This window comes from Gymnodraco acuticeps, unplaced genomic scaffold (genome assembly GCF_902827175.1).
Source record: "Gymnodraco acuticeps unplaced genomic scaffold, fGymAcu1.1, whole genome shotgun sequence".
Taxonomy (NCBI): Eukaryota; Metazoa; Chordata; class Actinopteri; order Perciformes; family Bathydraconidae; genus Gymnodraco; species Gymnodraco acuticeps.
Window position 1 is genome coordinate 827,835 of NW_022990558.1, and position 18,855 is coordinate 846,689.

The 18,855-nt window shown below is 41.2% G+C and overlaps 1 protein-coding gene across 1 annotated transcript; it reads right to left on the reverse strand.

Moving 5' to 3' along the window:
- Positions 1-7,844: 7,844 nt before the first annotated feature.
- LOC117553576 (galanin receptor type 2) lies at positions 7,845-9,691 on the reverse strand. Its single transcript, XM_034227580.1, has 2 exons — positions 9,264-9,691; positions 7,845-8,484 (listed from the first exon to the last, which is right to left on the reverse strand). Exons 1-2 carry the CDS (start codon positions 9,623-9,625, stop codon positions 7,845-7,847), a joined length of 1,002 nt encoding a protein of 333 aa, XP_034083471.1. The 5' UTR covers positions 9,626-9,691.
- Positions 9,692-18,855: the final 9,164 nt, after the last annotated feature.

The window sequence follows — 18,855 nt, forward strand, 5'->3', positions numbered from 1 at the left end:
AAATCACGCAGAGCTGCATAAAATAGCCTCACAATGGTAACAAGTGGAAAATAATATTTACAAATGTGTACAATGATTTGTAGGTCATTTTGACTACTCAAGACACCTGACTTATACAAAGGAAGACTGTGTTCATTCTACAATTACATGGGATTAAAGCAACATGTAGTTTTACTTGTATAATACTTCCATTTTGTATAAAAGACAGTTTGTTTTCATCTGCTTTCGAACAAACAAAGTATTGGCTTTCAGAATATTAAACTTGTAACGGCATAATTACAAGCAGAGAACGGACTAATGTAACATCACAGCAAGCATAACAACAGCCGTGTGTTATGAACACATACGCAAGAATTACATCATCTGTCGCTTAGTGACAGGTTTTGGCAGAGCAGCCAATTATACAATACGCTTATCTGAAAGCGTTTTCCCCTCTCCTGAAATGACATGACTCAAAAATGTAACTGTTCTTTGTACATATTGGAGTTTTGACAAACTGGCCTTCTGGCCTTCGGCTGCGAGGTATTTTAACAAGGAAATGGTATCAGCTCCACACTGTTCTGGAGAGAGACCAATCTTTCACACAATGCCTGGTTGTACACAGTAGCCTTGATACAAACGTGTGAATTATATTCAAATGCGAACCAACATTGACTGTCTTTGTGTACAGGAAGACTGAAAAATGCATTTGAGAGATCTTAGGACAGTAAAAAAATGTTGCAGAGGCTGGAACTGGGGAAATAATCAGATAAGGATTTAGTACGAGCGGTGCATGCCCAGCTGCATTTACTGTAAATCCTGGACAAATCTCCACTCGTCAGGAGGTTTTGTCTCTGATCTTTTTGACAGGAAACACTGGAGTGCGTACCGGAATCGTTACACGGAATAATGACCCCTTGTTTAAGCAGAGAGGTAAACACTGGCCGAATGCCATCAACAGCTTCACGTTTCAATGGGTACAGGGGTTGATTTGAACGGAACGTGGACATTAAACATACGTCATATCTGTGAGCTGCCCAGAGTGAGTATGGCACATCTGAAAGCGCGGCAGGAAGCTCAGAGACATGAGAATTACCTCATCATCCTCAACCAACAGCAATGTGCGCAGAACGGCTACGTTCGTGCACATTTTCATTTGATACACATCACGTGACACATGTACATGTGTACATGACATATTCTGTGTGTGTAGGTGTCCAATCAGTGACTGACTCCAAATCTTTAACGATTAGACCCAAATCCCTCTATCTATCAGTGGGGCCCCTGGCTAGTGAAATGTGTGGACCGCCCCTGGGATTTGACACAGTTTGTGTTGTGTGAGTGTAACAGGAACCAGCTGCGCAGCAAACTTCAAGCATAGTTTTAAGCATGAGCTCCTCATTCACACATTCTAACAGAAAACTTCTCATCATAGCATTTACACGGATCATCAACAACGTTAGTACAATGCAAAAAGAAGCTTCCATGAACACCGCAGGTGGAAAACACGTTGATCAGTCAAACCGCAACAATACCTGAGAATCAGGATATGTCAGCAGCCATTAGATACACATTCACACAGTTCTTTATCATCAAATGCCAGTTTTTGAACCATCGGAGGAGATGGCTGCCGGACTTTAAGACCCTCATTTGTTGAAAAATGAGATCTAAGCCGAACCGGAGTTTCAGATCTCTGCCCAGTAAATTTATTAGGCAGACGGAGGATAAAATAACTGTTTTTGACTGATGTGAGAAATGGATTGACTATCATCACCGTTATCTTTACTGTGAAGTGATACAAAAACTTCTCCTTTACAGTCACCCCAGCCACTCCTATTGAGTGCATAAATCTACCACTAAATTTGCAATCAGGCAAATCTGCCCTTTTTACTATAGAACATCAACACCCATGATAGCTAAAGTTAGTGTGGGACATTTCTCAAATGCTGTTTCACTGTCATATTTCAAATATATATATAACCACAGGCATGTCTTCTACATTTTCCAACTACTCAATAGCATGATATGTGTGTCTGTATCACTTCCCTGGTTCGATGCTGCTGGCTGAATTTCCGTCTCGCTCGATCGGGCCCCTTCCTCCCCATCTGGTGTAGGTCAGTCTGATTGTGAATGGCCCCGTCCTTGCTGTCCCTCTCTGCCTCCACTGCCAGTGTTCTGTGAGCAGTCCCATAATCCAATGTTCAACACTGCCACACTTGAAACATCTTTCGTCAAATGAAGGTCTTGCTTCTCGTCTTCTGCCTCGGAAAACCTCTTCTGCCTCTCCCTCGGTATTGTGACCGGCCAGCATTTTGCGTAGCTTGCGCTGTGTCTGTGAGTCCGTTGAGAAAGGCATTATCTGAGGTGTGTTGCCCAAACACCTGCTTGGGCTTGGGTTTGTTTATCCCGCTGTTGTCCCCATCTACTTGGGGCTGATGGGGGTGGACGAGCTTGGAGTTGACGGACTGCATGGCTGGGACTTGTAGTGGCGGTGGAGGTGGTTGAGGTGGTTTCAGCCGGATTGCCAGGGTTGTACCCCGGGGGAGGGAAAGGATACCCAGTCGAGGAGAGGTCACCCAGCCTGCAATGGAAGGACACAGAGATGTCTGGGGTTTACATGGTTTTGGAAATAATTTATTTTCCTTCTTTTCTTCACATTCATCTTCAACCTTAATATTTTCTTTAATGCCCAAGGCCAACTGCCTTCTTTCACGGCATTCTGCTTAATCCTCCCAGTATTTATAAACACTTTCTGTGAGTACACTTTCTGTGAGTGTCCAGTTTTCTATATAAGTATTTTACTTATATACTTTATTTATATACTTTACTTACAACTTTATTTTTACCCTTTATTCCATCTTTATGTTCTTGTAATTTATTCTTTAGGTTCTTGATATTTTATTTACTCAAAAACCTCCCTTTGGAAATCCGAACATTTCCGTCCATATATTTAATTTAGACAGACTGTTTTCACCATTTCTGCTCGCATGACATCTATAATCTAACCCTCAGGAGAGTGTACTCGTCCCCTCTGCTTTGCTCCCATGACAAAGTCTCTAAGTGTTTACTCTAAACACCCCGTGTTATCAAAACACTATTTTTTCATCCGTCGATGATGTGATATTAGTTTCTCAGTACAAATCACACAAACACTGATCGTAAACCCAGGCTACGATATATCGGATATCCTCAAATATCCCTTCGAGCAGTTCCCTCTCATAAATGTCATGGAGTTTACTTACATTTAACTTTAAACAATTTAGACACTGCACATCTCACCGAGTATTGAAAGCCTTTGAGTTTGTTGGATCTCGTGAAGTCAATCGGTTCCACCTCCCCGCACTGGTCCTCTCGTCCCATATGGTTTCTGTCGGGGTAGAGGAGGATCCGAGGATCCTGGAGCCGGCCACCACCAGCGTCCGGAGGTGTTCCCAATCGAACTTGCAGAGACCCTGCTCGCAGCGCCAATTGTTATGGAAATCTAAAAAACCCAATACTGTAGAGTACAAGTCAGAGTGATCAAAACAAATAAATGGTGAATCAGACAGAGTTGTCTTTCTGGTATTTATTTGAAGCTTCAAATATATATACATACAATACAATAAATATAGACACAGGTCCCACAGAGTATAGAATATTCTGCGCGACAGGGTTTCCGCTAGGATTTTTTCTCGCCGGTCAAATGTCCGGACAGAATTTATTTTACCGGACAAATTTGAAACTTACCGGTCATGTTTCAATAATAATAAAAAGAATTGTGTAGCAGAGTTTCCGTTAGCAGGTAATTACAGGATTAGGACCGGATATGCTGATGTTTAAAACTCAGTTAATGGGAGTCATTTTATATTGCTTCAGTTTATAAATCGTAACAGATCGGAAAAATTCAGATTCATTTTTTAATAAATGATTCCGCAAACATACAAACAACATAATTATTACATTCAAATAACTACTTGTAGTAGATGAAGTACATTATTCATAAGTTTAAATAACTTTGAATAATAAAACACGGGAGAAACGGATCCTCTCTTTTCCTCTCTCTCTCTCTCTCTCTCGTCTCTCTCTCTGCCTCTCTCTCTCCTCTCTCTCTTCATCTCCTCTCTCTCTCTCTCTCTCTCTCTCTCTCTCTCTCTCTCTCTCCCTCCCTCTCTCTCCTGACAGCCCGTCAGTTTCTCATGCAGCTCACTAAACAGTGGCGGGGCTTCAGTGATTATGCAGCAGCTGATCTGTATCTCTCTCTCTCTCTCCGGTTACACTTCATTCGCGTTTATGTCCATATCGATCAGATCCAGCTCTCCTGATCGGCCTTTATAGAGAGCACAGATCAAACTATTAAGAGTGAATATCGGCCGATAATGATCGGCGGCCAATCGATAGGAGCATCGGACATTTTGACCGGCAGGTTTTGAATTTACCGGTTTTTATTAAATGTTACCAGCTAAAAACCGGTAATTACCGGCTAACGGAAACCCTGCTGCGCGAGTGTGCGCAGTTCAATATGGCAGCAAGGCTTATATACATTTGAGAAAGAAGGTAAGAAATCTGTCTTCACACGGTCACATTGTTATTAGACACCTGGCCTTGAGCTGTAGAAGTTCTTGTGTGACTTTGTGTGAGTCTCAACCCAGTAGCCAAAACAGCTCTGTGGCCTTGAAGTAGAGTAGATAGAGGAAAACAGCACATCTCAGGAAATGAGAAGCATTTGGTTTAAACATATCAGGATATAAAAGAAATTTCCACTACATTACATGTGTGCCTCAATTTTTTATCTATTTCTATATTATTCATTCTATATATTGTCAATCAAAACTACCACAAAAAGCTGACTATACAAACATTTTTCAGGTCCCAAAAGACCACTGTTGCCCTTATAACCAAATAAGTAAATAAACTAAACAAAACAAGCTGCCAGTTGACAGTAATTGTTCATGAATGTTGGTTAACTTTCAATGAGACAACGTATCAGAGTCCCATTAAGCTATATTTTAACTTAACTATATTTAAAGACAGCTTACTAGCTTGTAGGCTAACGAATGTTTCTCTAATAATATTTGTCTTATTAGTGCTTCATCAAAGGGATATTAATGGGTTCCAGAACTACAGAGTATCATAACCTTAATAATAATCTTTTCCTAATTTTCTTAGCTTCTGCTTACCGCGAGTTCTCCTCGCTCTCCCCACTCGCGCTGATCTCTCTCCCTCATCTTCCTCACCACCAATATCGGCCACGGGTTAGAAGAAGATGGACCTGCAGTGCACCTGTACTAAACATGTCGGTTATTTTGACACAAGCTGCAGCATCAGCACGAAGGGCTTGCTTTTTTCTTGCCCGCAATTTTTCTGCTCCCCCTTTTCGCTTGGCCTTCGCCATTTCTAACTCGAACTTTTTTTTTTCTCGAAAAAAAAGGCCGTTTGGCTTCAACGGCCGGCTCACCTCCTGGGGGCGTGATGTAATGATGCACACCGAGCGGCCAAAGGGGGAGGTGATTAAAGATTTGATTGGGCCGGCCCAGTGTCAATTACTAAAAACATTTAAACAGAGGGCCAATCTACCCGTCTTATGGGCCGGGACTTCAGAAAAAAAAAAAATGACGTGTCGGCCCACCGGGAAAATGCCCGGTATGCCAGATGGCCAGTCCAGCCCTGGCGGAGTGTATGAAAGAGACATTTTTTGTTTTTGTGGGGGCCAGTTCATTGAGACAGAAGGAGAGGGTGCTGTTATAATAGTCCACAAGTTCAGATGGGTTTTCAGAAAGTGGGGGGGGGGGGGGGGGGGGAGACAGACATCTTGCAGGTAATGGAGGGAGTGATTGCTGAAGGTGAGATGGATTTGAGATTTCTGTAGGTTATTGTGCGTTTTTGCTTTTGGGCAGGGATGGGGATGTTGATGTCCATGATGATGGCCAGGTGATCAGAGATGTGGAGATTGAGGCTGAACAGATTATGGATGGTGAGACCAGTGGAGCAGACCAAGTCCAGGATGTGACCACGGCTGTGTGTTGGGAAGTCAATGTGTTGAGAGAAGTTGCAGCAGTGAAGGGTTTCCTTAAATTCAGAGGCATATTTGCAGGTCGGGTCGTCAACATGAATGTTAAAATCACCTAAGAGGAGAACAGATGGGGATATAGCAGAAAGCTGAGTGAGAATGTCAGAGAGGTCGGAGAGAAAGGAGGGGTTTGGCTTCGGGGGGACGGTATATGATGGCTGTGACCAGGGGAGTGGGACCAGAGAGTTTGAAGATCAGGTGTTCAAATGAAGAAACATCAGGGACGGGGATTATGGTAGCTTTTATTTCCTTTCTGATAATTGCAGCTATACCACCACCCCGCCCTTGTGGGCGAAGTTTGTCAATGTATGTGAATCCTGCTGGGGTTATTATGTTAGCTAAATGCTAATGCAAGCAAGCCAAGATGCTCACAAGGTCTAAAATATTGAACTTTGAAAGGTTCAACATGTGCACTGTCTTAGTTTAGTGTGTTAGCAACTTAGCTGAATAGCACTAAACAGAAATACAGCTGAGGCGGATGGGAATGCCATAAGTCCTTCAGGTATTTGGAATAAGTTAAAAATAATGGACAAAGAGATTTTTTTGAGAGTATGATGGCTCTAGTCTAGTGGGAGGCTGTGATTAGAGCGTTGGTGTTGGGATCAGCGGAGCACAGGTTCAAACCCCACTGCAGTCAGCATGTCGTTGTGTCCCTGAGACACTTCACCCCAAATTGCTCCTTTGGGGATTGCCCACAGTGTTGAGTATGTAAGTCGCTTTGGATAAAAGCGTCTAACAAGTGACATGTAATGTAATGTAATGTAGTGGCAAACTCAGAAGATCCATAGGAAGTTATCCTCTGGGAACCATGATTATCTGTGCCAATGTCAATGTCACTTTATGCGATAACTACTCTTACATTTAACCAAAATGAAAAATGTCAACCCCCCCTCCTACTAGAGGATAATTAAGGGGAAGACAACAACATACATGCTCTTTCCTCTTTGGATAATGCATATACTACTAGAACTGCTACCGCTGCGACCCGACTCGAATAAGCGGTAGAAGACGGATGGATAATGAATTTATCTACCAATTTTCATCGCAACCCAGTTGTTGTGATATTTCAGTCTGGATCAAAGTGGCAAACCCACTCTAGATCCATGCTCCTGAAATGTCTCTGGGTCACAGAAAAAAAAGTGAATCCAAGCAATTTGTTGATGAATTAATTTGTGTCATGGCTGTGCCAAAAAGGCTGTGCCAAAATGTTCATTTGTTGGTAATTATCTTGTCCGTCATTGTGAAGCATGCGATGATCGATCACATATTGACTGTTTTCGGGCGCTACATAGTTCGGTCCCTTGTCTCTTTAAAGTCCAATCAGATGAGACATAGATTCTGAATGGAAATGTTTTCAACAATCATTTGCTTGCTTTCTCGCCTGCTATATAATTAGCTTTGAGAGCGAAGACAGCTGGACGCACACTCACTGGGTTCATTGGAGAAGCTCATCCTCTCTGAACAGCCCAATTAGACTGTAAATTAACCTCTAGACCTACATGCGTCACTGGTCGAAAACACTCGTGTTAATCGTCACGTAGTGTTTAATCATTGACATCCCTTCTCCATTCATCAGTTTTTCTGTAATTACCGGTCAAGCCTCTTCAGCTTTTCTGAGGTCTGAGGTATTCATTTGTAACAGTTGTGTCATTAGGGTCCTTCCTTAAAGACAAGTCTGCTCCACAGGCTTGATACTTTTAGTTCAGTGAATGTAATACTTTTGGTACATAGTTTCATCTAAAGCACGTTTTTGAGTATGTTCATAATGTTCAGTTGGCTCATCCTGTCCTCCATCTTGTCAGGTTCAATGTCTTTGTGTTCAGTTGGACATCTCCATGCTGCTGACCGTGTTCACCGCCTGAACCACGTGCACCTTGTTGACCTCCCTCCTCCTCAGGGAGCAGCTGAACACCTTCCTGAAACCTTTGCGAAAGTGCTTGGAGATGAGCGCATAGACGATGGGGTTGAGGCAGGAGTTGGTGTAGGCCACCAGGTGGGACAGGATGCGCAGGACGTAGGTGGTGTGGTTGAGCGGGAAGCTTCCGAACCACATGCAGAGGATGACCACGTGATGGGGCAGCCAGCAGAGGCAGAAGAGGGCCGCCACCACGATGATCATCTTGGTGACTTTACGTTTGGCCCGTCTCGACTCGGACATGTCCTTCACGGGGTCCACGCTGGTCCACAGGTACCGGATGGTGCGGGCGTAGGTGAGGCCGAGCACCAGGACGGGGATGAGGTAGCTGAAGACGAAGGTGCACACGTCCATGATGATGCGTGGCTTGGACTCCCAGTCAGGAATACACACCACAGTGCCAGCCAGGTCCATCTGTGAGTAGTAGCTGAGATACGGGCCAGAGAAAACCAGCGCCAAGGCCCAGACCAGGCAGATGGAGATGATCGCGTTCTTGGGGGTTCTCATCTCTCTAGAGCGGAGCGGGTAGCAAATGGCTAAATACCTGCAAGAGATCCAGATGTTCGTTACTGACGGCTGTGAATCATTAGTAGTTTGATTAAGGTGATACTCTGCATGGACAATTTGTTTTCAGTTATTAAAGGTGATTCTCAAGTTGATTTCTATACAACTAAACAAATCAATCATCTTCACCTAGCCTATGTACATGTCGAGGATGGTACATGTTAAAATACCATGAAGCCCAATAAAATAAAACAAACCCATACATCTTGACTGAGTCTAATTTTGAGTATACAACATATGATTTAAAAGTGTGTTGTCATAAACATTTTACATTTAATAAACCTGATATTAAAGTAATTATCTATGTCCATATCCTGTCCTTTCAAATTGATTTGATTTTGCTTTCAATCATTTGGATTGTGTTTGCAATGTTATTTTTTATAATTTGCAAATAAACTATATGTATTTTTTGTATTGTACAGGCTTTGTTGTCAAAAAGCAAAACATTAATGGTTGTGGTACTCTGTCCTTTGAGTTTTCGTTTTATTCCATCTACATTTTTTCATTGTTCATTATTTTGCTTATTATTTGTACCTTACTTACATACTTTAGTATTTATGTCTTAATCCATCTATAATCTAGAAACGCCCCTGGCTGTTACTGGCAATTTAATAAAGTGTTACTTAACATTTAAAGTAAATGCAAACTGCCAACATGCACCTCCAACATATAATATGTTTTCCTTTGAATGTGCAGGTTGTGTAATTAGGAACCATTTTTATTATCTAGGAATACTTTTATAAAATGTAGCAGACGCACCTGTCCAGGGAAACAGCTGTCAGGGTGAAGATGCTCGCGTACATGGTGAGGAAAATGATGAAGTGCACCAGTTTACACACCACAGGACCGAACACCCACTCATCCAGGGTGTAGATGGTGGCCTGAAAGGGCACGCAGAAAACAATAAAGCACAGATCTGCTATCCCGAGGTTGAAGATGAACATGTTGGTGGTTTTGGTGTTCATCTGCCCGTTACGGAACAGAACCGCGAGGACCAGAGAGTTTCCCACGGTGCCGAGCAGGAAAATGACCGAAAAGCCCAAAGAAATTACCAGCGACTCCGCTTTCCAAGAGGAGGAGTTCACCAAGGAGAGATTCATCTTTAGGTTATATACATTCATAGTTCACGCGGTTCGAAATCCTTACAACAACATTAAGGAAAGGCTCATGGAGACGCGCCGTGCGTTTGCGCGGCACATTTCCCTATCCAGACGCAGCGCAACAGGAGACGGACCCGGATTATTCAACTGACTGTGAAACAAGCCTCCACAGTACGGGACTAAAGGAGGCTTTCACACTCTCATAACCTCACAACACGATTAAAAAAATATTGCAAAAAAAAATGCTTTGCCTTGCAAAATATATAAATAAAAAAGCCACCATTAATTTAGTTAGGCTACAATTCAGTGTGGACCAGGAAAATACCTTTTATTTGAAGAATAAAAGACTATATTCTAATAGTAAAAATACTCATCTGTTTAGGGTTGCATTGACTGAGCAAAACGAGCCAAATGACCCAACTGCTTGTTCTCAGTCACCTGTTGATCCTCTTTATTTCAATCTGTGAGAATATAAAAGCAGTCCGCCCGCCCCCCTTTGGTCAAAATGGCCCCCTGCTCTGTTGGTGCTAGATCCATTTACTGCATGTCTGCTGTATTTACACCGTGATATCACTAAAGCGACTGCAGCAGTGCTATTTGAATGGAGGTTGTGTCTGCTGCACACATTTGCACTGTGATAATATTAATAAGTTAATCGTTTTAAAACTGAGCACATCTGCACACTTGCATGATATTGCTTTGACAAAAGTGGTCACAAAAGTTAAATGTATCAGCAAGTGGTGGCCTTGTGTCCCTTGCAGCTTTGCTTGCAGACAGGACTGCTCCATCCCCAGACAAAAGGTCACATCCATATCCATTGCTTCAGCGTATTGGACACAACCATGTCTGGTGACATCATATATATATATATATATATATATATTTTTTAAACTGAACAATTGAAGGACCGGTGTGAGGTCCAGAAAAGTGGTTTGTTGCCTGAGGGCACCAGTATGCCAGACAGAGGGTTATGAAAGCAACACAAATATAAAACTCTGGAGTTATACACTTGAGTTAAATGTATTATATGTCTCCACTCTGATATGAAACTGCAGTGATTTGATATATATTTTATATCACCCCAATGACCCATCAATAACTGACATTAACTGTAATGGAGGAAAACAAACAGTAGTAACGCACTGACGCCAAAGGGTGGCGACATTTCACACAAATAAGTGCCTTCACTTCCTGAAAAGAAACCATGCCATTTATCAAGTTATATACACTTCCATACGAAGTCTGGACTATGTCAAATTGTCAAGGACTAAAAATACCTGCAGAGAATATATATTATGAAGATTATTCCTTCGAACAGACTGCACTTGATACAAAGAAGTGTTTAACGCTGTTTTCTTCAAGTAAAAAACATATTTTAACCTTGTAGATCTAATTTATGTTTACTTATGCATGAAAAAAGACAAAATGCAGACGTTACGGAATAAAATAATTGGGTTATTTTGTGTCTGAAAATCGTCCATGTGTTTCTCAAATTGCATAATTGGAGGAAACTGTATTACAGGAGGAGGCCCATATGCTGTGATGGAAACTAAAGTATTATGGTTAGTGATATGCATTCATATATAATATGTTGCATGGTCAAGGACAGTGTTTTGCAATAAGTGGATCATTTATTAATGGCAAGGTTGCATTTTTCTCAAATGTTGTCAAACTTTGTTTTTGCACATCTAGATCGTCTTTAGGTTAGTGTATATCCATGTATATGTCCATGATTCCAAATCTAGTTTTAAGCATTATTTTTGTTTTAATTTCGTTTTGCCAAGCTAGGTATTTCCATTATATTAAATTAAATGTGAACACAATACAGTTAGAGCTGGCCTCACGAGAGCTCTGCGTGAGACTTGAGGGTTCCATGCATGCATTTTCTATGCAGGCTCTCCAGGTTTATGCTCTTACTTTGAAAAAACACAAACTTGCTGACCGTCAGAAACTCAACACTTCTGCTCTCACTCGACAATTTCTCTGAAAAAACCCCACAAACCTGAGACTTTTTGCTTCCGGACCTCTCCCTAAACCCTACTGTCAAAACGTACAGGACGTTTTTCGGGTTAGATGTGACATTTATTCACTTTTTTCACCCATTGTTATCAAATTAATTTTGCCATGGACGCTCTCCGAAATGCCTACAAAAATCACCGAAATAACTGACAATATTGCTTATGTATTCTATCTTCAGTGTTAATTAATCAAATTTGAGTGAAATAATCCTGTTGTGATCAAATACTGACCACTTGTTTCACCTGTTGAAAAAGTTAGCATGCTAACATATGTGCATAGCCTTCTTTTTACTTTGTAGTGCTACGTAGGCTATACCATAGTGTTTCAAGCATTGTAAACATTATTATATTCTTTATATTTGAATATGCTTGAAATTCACAAATATTAGGGTAATAACACAAACATGTTTAATTGGCAGCGTGTTTGATCAATACAAGGCAGTTAGTGAAGTAACTGCAAAAAAAGAGATGAAATATATAAATTATGTTGTTGATGACATTGTGGCATAATTTTCCCTCTGTAAAAGTTATATTGGCCTGCTTTATGTAAACCTCACTCACTGTACAAAAGCTACTGCAGACTGAGCAGTACAAACTTTATAAATACCATTTTGTGAACAAAAAGTGAACTTGAGTTATTTTATACTGCAAACACTCTTTACTCTTGTTTAGTTTTCCTGCATGTTTTTTCACGTTTTGGCTTTGCAATATTGATCTGTGAAATGCAATATGTGGAAGTCAATCTGATATAACACTCCATGGTATATTAACTTGATGTAATTATTACCTTCAGTTGGTCCGAGCAAACAAGTGGACAGCTGTCCTCCTCCCAACCCCCCCCACCTTTCACAGGATCCCAGCAGCACTTGGCCCCTCACCTGGCTCCGCTTCATCCAGTCCACTGACATCCACGGTAAGAAGGGCGAACACTTTCCAGAAGCTAAACATCACAAAATGTACCCAATGATAAACACATATGGATTTATTGTCCTTGACAAAAGTAAAGGCAAGACATTTTTTTTAAAGTTTGCACATTACAGCCATGGCTGTTTCTTGCAAGCTTCCTTTTTCTTTTGCTCATATTGCAGTAAAATGTGTGTTTACTTTATGCAGCGTTTGTTGAACAATGTATTATTGCATTGTCCTCCTTTGAATTCAGTGATGAGAGTGATTATTGTGTAACCCTCGCTGGTGTGTCGTCATGACGTGGAGCAGTGGTCTGATTGTTGTTTTTATTTTTACCTTCAGATGGACTGGCGCTACAAGTGGACAGCTGTCCTCCTGCCAGACCCCAGTGGACCCCGCCCCATCCTGCGCAGGACCCCAGCCCTGCCCTCCCAGAGCAGCTCTTCACCTGGTACAGCTGCCTCTGGATCTAATGGCACGTTTCCACTGCAGCGCGGAGCTCGCTTTTAGCGTGAGGAGCCCGTTTTTTTTTTGCGTTTCCACTTGGCCTAGCGGGTCCTAACTCACAGTTTTTCTAGCCCCATAAAATCGTGGTTCTAGGGCCAGGAACAACCAGGCTGAGTCGGGCTGAGTATGCTAAACTAGAGAGAGAATCGCTGGCAAGGGGGCTACAACTACAACAAGATGAACATATTTTACCATGATTTAATTGTAATACACGTTTCAAAATGATGCCGAAGCAACAACATACTGATACCGGTTAGTAAAAACCATGAATTAATGCGTTGACAAGTCTGCAGACAGACGGCAGGCGAAAAACCTTTTAAAATGCGTGTTTTCTGAATGGAGCTTGGCTAAGCTAACGTTGTATATGCTCCGACCGTCCACACTCACAACAACGGCCTACAGACATAAATAAACCAGCGACTGTATTCACCATGACACAGACAGTCTGTGGTTTGTACTTGTTTAACTTTTGTCTAGTTTCTGAACAGATATGAAGAGCTGTGAGCTCTGAGTGCTAACAGCTAACGGCTGTGTTGTTTTTCTGGGGCTCTCATTGAAGATTACGTCACGGCTCCACCAACACTGCGTTACTATAGACCAGGGGCACTCAAATACAAATCTTAAAGGTCCAAACAATTTTTTTTCAATAAGACAAAGGTCCGTTTATTACGGTCATTTAAACCTTTAAAGAATTGCAACAAGATTCTTAACACGAGGTTGTAAAAACAAAAATAATCTGTATGCAGCAGTTTTCATTGTTATTGTGTCTGTGCTTGATCCCTCAGAGTCGCAGTGTAAGAGCTGCACAGTTATGAATAAAGGCAGCTGCACCCTCTTTCATTCAGCATTCCCATTATTGCTTTATAAATGTCTTGCCCCCTTGTGTGTCCACTGAGGTTCGTCAGGCCCAGGGGCGTCGCCTGGACCTGGAAACATTCGGGGCTTAGCCCACAGTGGCGGCGCTACAGTCAAATTTTCTACACGCACATACACAATTGCACCATCTGGTGTCACAAACGTGTGCCTGCATTAGCTTTGTTACGGCAATGGATTGTATGAGATTCTCATAACACGTTAGGATCTCTTGAGGGTAAGGTGCCTGTATTATCTCGGGGGACAAAATGTATGTTTTTATTTTATAAGGACAATAACGTACTGTTGTGTTTGTTTAGTTTAATGTTAATTGTTTAATGCTCACAGTCACAGCAACATGTTTTTAGTGTGATTGGCTATTTGTTTTATATGATTTATCAACGTGATCATCAATAGCTAATCTGAGCACCAGAACCCAGCTCACGTGTCCTTTTATGCTGTCCATTTAAATGCAGGTATGTGAGTTTTGTACACCAGTTTATTTATGTTTAATGTTTCACATTGCTCCACATGATGCCTCGACTACAAAGTCTTCCATGTTTCTACGCTTCTTCCTCTGTGTCACAGTTTCGGGAATATCACGATCATTGCACAGGGCCTTGGTCTTGTCATAGACCTCATGTGCTTTCTCGTTACTTCGGTAACTTTTCAGTGTGTTCTCAACTGCTGTTTTGTAATCTACTGCCTGCACCAAGTCAATTGTTTCTTTCTGCAGGTATTTGTGCAGGCCCTGAGTGGTTGAGAGCAGTGTCTGGAACATGACAGCATGTAGATGGTACTGAATTTTCAAAGCTTGCTTTCCAGTCCCTTTGCTAGAGGGGCTGAAAGGCTCCCTAAAGTCTTGATCAAAGCAGGGAGGTTTTTGACATGCCCAGCAAACAAGTTGTTTGTCCCCTACCTCTAGCTGTTTCTGGGTTAGGGTTGAAATGTTTGCAATCTCTGATGGTGGACAAGAGATGTGGAGAAGAAAGAGTAGAGACACTCCAGGAGATCAACGCAGGTATGTGAGTTTTGTACACCAGTTTGTATAAGTTTAATGTTTCACATTGCTTGTGAAAAATATACTACGACTATATGATCACTGATGTTTTGTTGTTGACTGGACACTTATTTTGTAAAAGAGATAGCATGAGAGGATCTCTTAAGCAATGCAGCTCACGTGTCCTTTTTATATGCTGTCCATTGAAATGCAGGAAAGTAATCACCAGCTCTGAGTGATCTGTTGACGAGGGGACACTACACCGGAGTTACATAAGCAGAGATAAAGTGCTATTTTGGGGGGAACTCACCTCCTCTGGGGTCCCCCAGGAATACTTTTTTTAAATACTGAAGTTGAAAGCATCAATCTTGTGCACTTTGAGAGCAACATTAAGAGATATGGATACATCTCTCAACACCCATCAAAAAGAAATCAAAGAATCAGAATCAGAAACGGGTTTATTATTTAAAAACACTTCATTTTCCAATTAAATCATAAACTATGTCAAATGATTAGAAGTAGTTAGTAATCAGATTAAACAGAAAAAAGGGATGGGAGGAGGAAATAATAATCCCTCATCACTTGCTGTTTGCGGTTGAAATTATCTCTTTTGCTGGCCAAACATGCTGGATGGAAAGCAGTGATGTCTCACTTGCCTTGGCCCTGTATCTGCAGTCCCTAAATCAGTCATGTTACCCATTGACTCTTGTCTGTTCTGGTGTTCCTGTTCATTGTTGTCTCCATTGTCGTTCTTGTCTGTTGTATCTCCTTCTTGTGTGTCCCTTTCTCCTGTTCCCCTTTCTTCATCCTCTACTCTGTTTGGCTCATCTGTGATGACTGTGTAGGTAAACACAAACAAGTATGTATCAGTTTCCAGCTCTGTCAAATAAATGAATTTCAAGATACACAAATTTGTCTTCATTAAAATGAGTGTCACCACACTGTCACAAAATGTAATACTAACCAATTGAAAATAGTTAAATTTACATCTCTTGTAGATATCACTGTTAGAGTAGTTATCTGCCAATAGGACAGAATCATTCCTATACAAATGCAGTTTGAGTAATTCACTTAATATATTTACTTAAAACTTTAATATAGTCATGTTCACTTAATACTCTAATATAGTCATCTTTCTGCATTCAACACTAAGGACAGCTGTACAATTTGACATGATAATGAGGAAAAAAGGCCTCCGACAATGCAGATCATTTTTTGATCATATCAATTTTAAGATGGGGGTCAAGGCTTAATATTTGGGAGCATAGTGTCCCTTGCTCCCTTTCAGGAGCCCCACTGGATTGGCTTTGATCTGAAATATTTGTATAAAAAGCTTGTTAGCTGGCTGTCCATCTCATAATGTTCACATAGAAACTAGCTGTCAATAGGAAATATAAATCAGAAGAATTATATTTTCATGCAAAATCTGTCACAAAAAGAGGTTGCACATTTAAATGCAGGTGTTGTTATGGCAACGTCAGTGGCCACACAGCCACATTTACTGCTGCAAATACGTTCAAACATGCTGTCGACCCGTAAAGCAGTGGCAACTATGCCACCATTTCAGATTACTTTTTCTCAGAAATACTGTCACATAACATCCATATATATATTTCAGTGCTAGGTTGATGCTTAGCTAAGCTAACTATGAAACACTTTAACTGACAGGACTCAGGAATCAGGATCAATTGTGTACTTACTGTAAGGTAGCTTCTAGCTTCATGTCGAACACAGACAGTAAGTCAACATTTCCCAGAGAGCTTTCTTTGAAATCACCAAGTAACGCTAAAAAACACAACATTTAGATTGTATGACAAAGTGTTTATTTAATATATCTGGCTAGCTATAGCTACTTGCTAACGGTTTAGCTTACCCTCGCGATTCAAAGTAACGTCAACGTAGCTATAATGTATGCTTTGCTTACATGTTCGCATAACTTGTAAGTTTACTGACAGGTACATACCTTGTTCATCTGGCTCAGGTGGTGGCTCTGGGGTTGTTGTGTGAGCCACCACCTGAGAATTGCCGTCTTTTTTATTAAAGAAATGTCTAATCTTCAGAATCTCCGCGTCCGGGGCTGACAGTTTAAAGTTGAAACATTGTCACAGAGGAGAGGTACGTACCTGTCAGCCAATAAAGCCCCGGATGCCTACCCCAGGCGACGCCCCTGGTCAGGCCCAACACATCTTCAACAAACTCCCCCTTTATGGGCTCAGAACAGTCTCATAATACACACATGCACACAGAAGGATTCACACTTGTATTTCCGGATCCACACTTGTGTTTTTCAATGCACACACAAATGTTTTCCGTTTCATATACATGTAAATAAAATCCAAATACAGAAAAAAGTCTTACATATGTATTTTTGATCCACACATATTTGTTTTCCGTTTAAAACCTCTGCACCTGCAAACACAAATCGCTTTCTGTGCACAGATCGCTGTGCATTCGTGTGTGGGTTTTTTGAGACTCCCCTGACGGTCAGAATTCGTACTTGTAATTTTTTCTATCTATAGCCAATCAGATGTCTCCTCAATTCTAAACCAATCACATGAGTGCGCCCCCACGAGGGTAGATTTCTTGCGTTCATGACGTAGCGCTTCATGTACGCATTTTGCGCAGTCCGGAGCTGACAGCTCCATGGAGCCTGCCTGCAGGCGCTAATGTCAGGACACCTCCACTCTCAGTACAGCGCCACTTTCCGAACAGGAAATGCACGCAAATACAAGCCTTTATATTATTAAGGTACAGCGCCACTTCCCGAACCATTGATGAATGCTTGTGTACACAAACACGGCAGGCAAAACCGTTTTAAATGTGTGTTTCCTGTGTGGCGAATACAGCTGCTTTATTTATGTCTGTATGAAGTTGTTGTGAGTGTGGAGGGAGCAGCTACAGGCAGGGCCGTATCCAGGATTTCCTAAATACCGAGGTCCAAACATGCTAGGGGGGTTCGGGGGATACCCCCCGAGATTTTTGGGATTTTCATGATCTACTTAGGTGCTTTTTAAGTCCTGTGGGGGGTCACAAATTGGATAATATATTGATTTCAAACCATGTCAGTGGGCTGACAATGTCAGCATCAATTATTTTTGAAAGTGTAATGCATAAGAATCAGTTGATTGTTATTATTAATGATCTGGACATGCAGAAGAGGCTAAAATGATCACAAAACATTGTCAACATTCATTTTCCATGTCTCTCTCCTTTCCATAACCTGCAGCCTCTCTTCCATCTTCTTGAGTCTCTCTGTCTTCTTCCTGTTCATTACTCTCTCTGTCCTCTACTCTTTCTCTTTGTTCAATCTCTCCCTCGTTGTTCACTTTTTGCTCCTCCTCACTTGTCGCTCCTGCCAGTGAATTAAAAGCAATTCAGCCATTTAGTTAATTTCACTTGTTTGTTTGCACTTTTTGTTTTATTTAAATCTGTTTTGTTTGATTCTCAAAAGAGAACAAAGATGTAAGCAAATTGTGTTTTATACAATGGTATGTTATGACATCATAACTGCAATAGATGTATGTTGTTTTACAATTATGCCTATTGTAAATGAAGACTATTGTTATAGATATATGGATGGATAGATGGATGGATAGATAGATAGATAGATATATAGATAGATGGGGTTATTAAGCCTACATTCTTTTGTGTGACTGTACCTGCAGTTCCTCCCTGATTTCCATCACTTTCTCTCTCTCTGTCCCGTCTCTTCCTTACCTGAGCTTCGACTGACGTAGTCTTTTCATTATATCTGAGTTGAAAAGAAAACAATACAATGTTATATCTTCAATGTTTTACTCAAATTGAAATGAAAGAAAAGCATTACAACGTTTGTTAAAAGGTAATCCTTCTGACATTGGATGAACGTAATTAACTTTAGCTCTCTAGCTAGTTTATTCACGCAATTTAAACCAAAGTATAGCCTATAGCTGCAATATAAGTTAGTGTGCATGTTGTCGGACGTCCAC

Excerpts from the sequence above, each read along its gene's own strand:
- LOC117553576 (XM_034227580.1), bottom strand. The coding sequence starts at position 9,625 with ATGAATGTATATAACCTAAAGATGAATCTCTCCTTGGTGAACTCCTCC. Across the intron at positions 8,485-9,263 it reads ACAGCTGTTTCCCTGGACAG|GTATTTAGCCATTTGCTACC; the intron begins GTGCGTCTGCTA and ends GATCTCTTGCAG.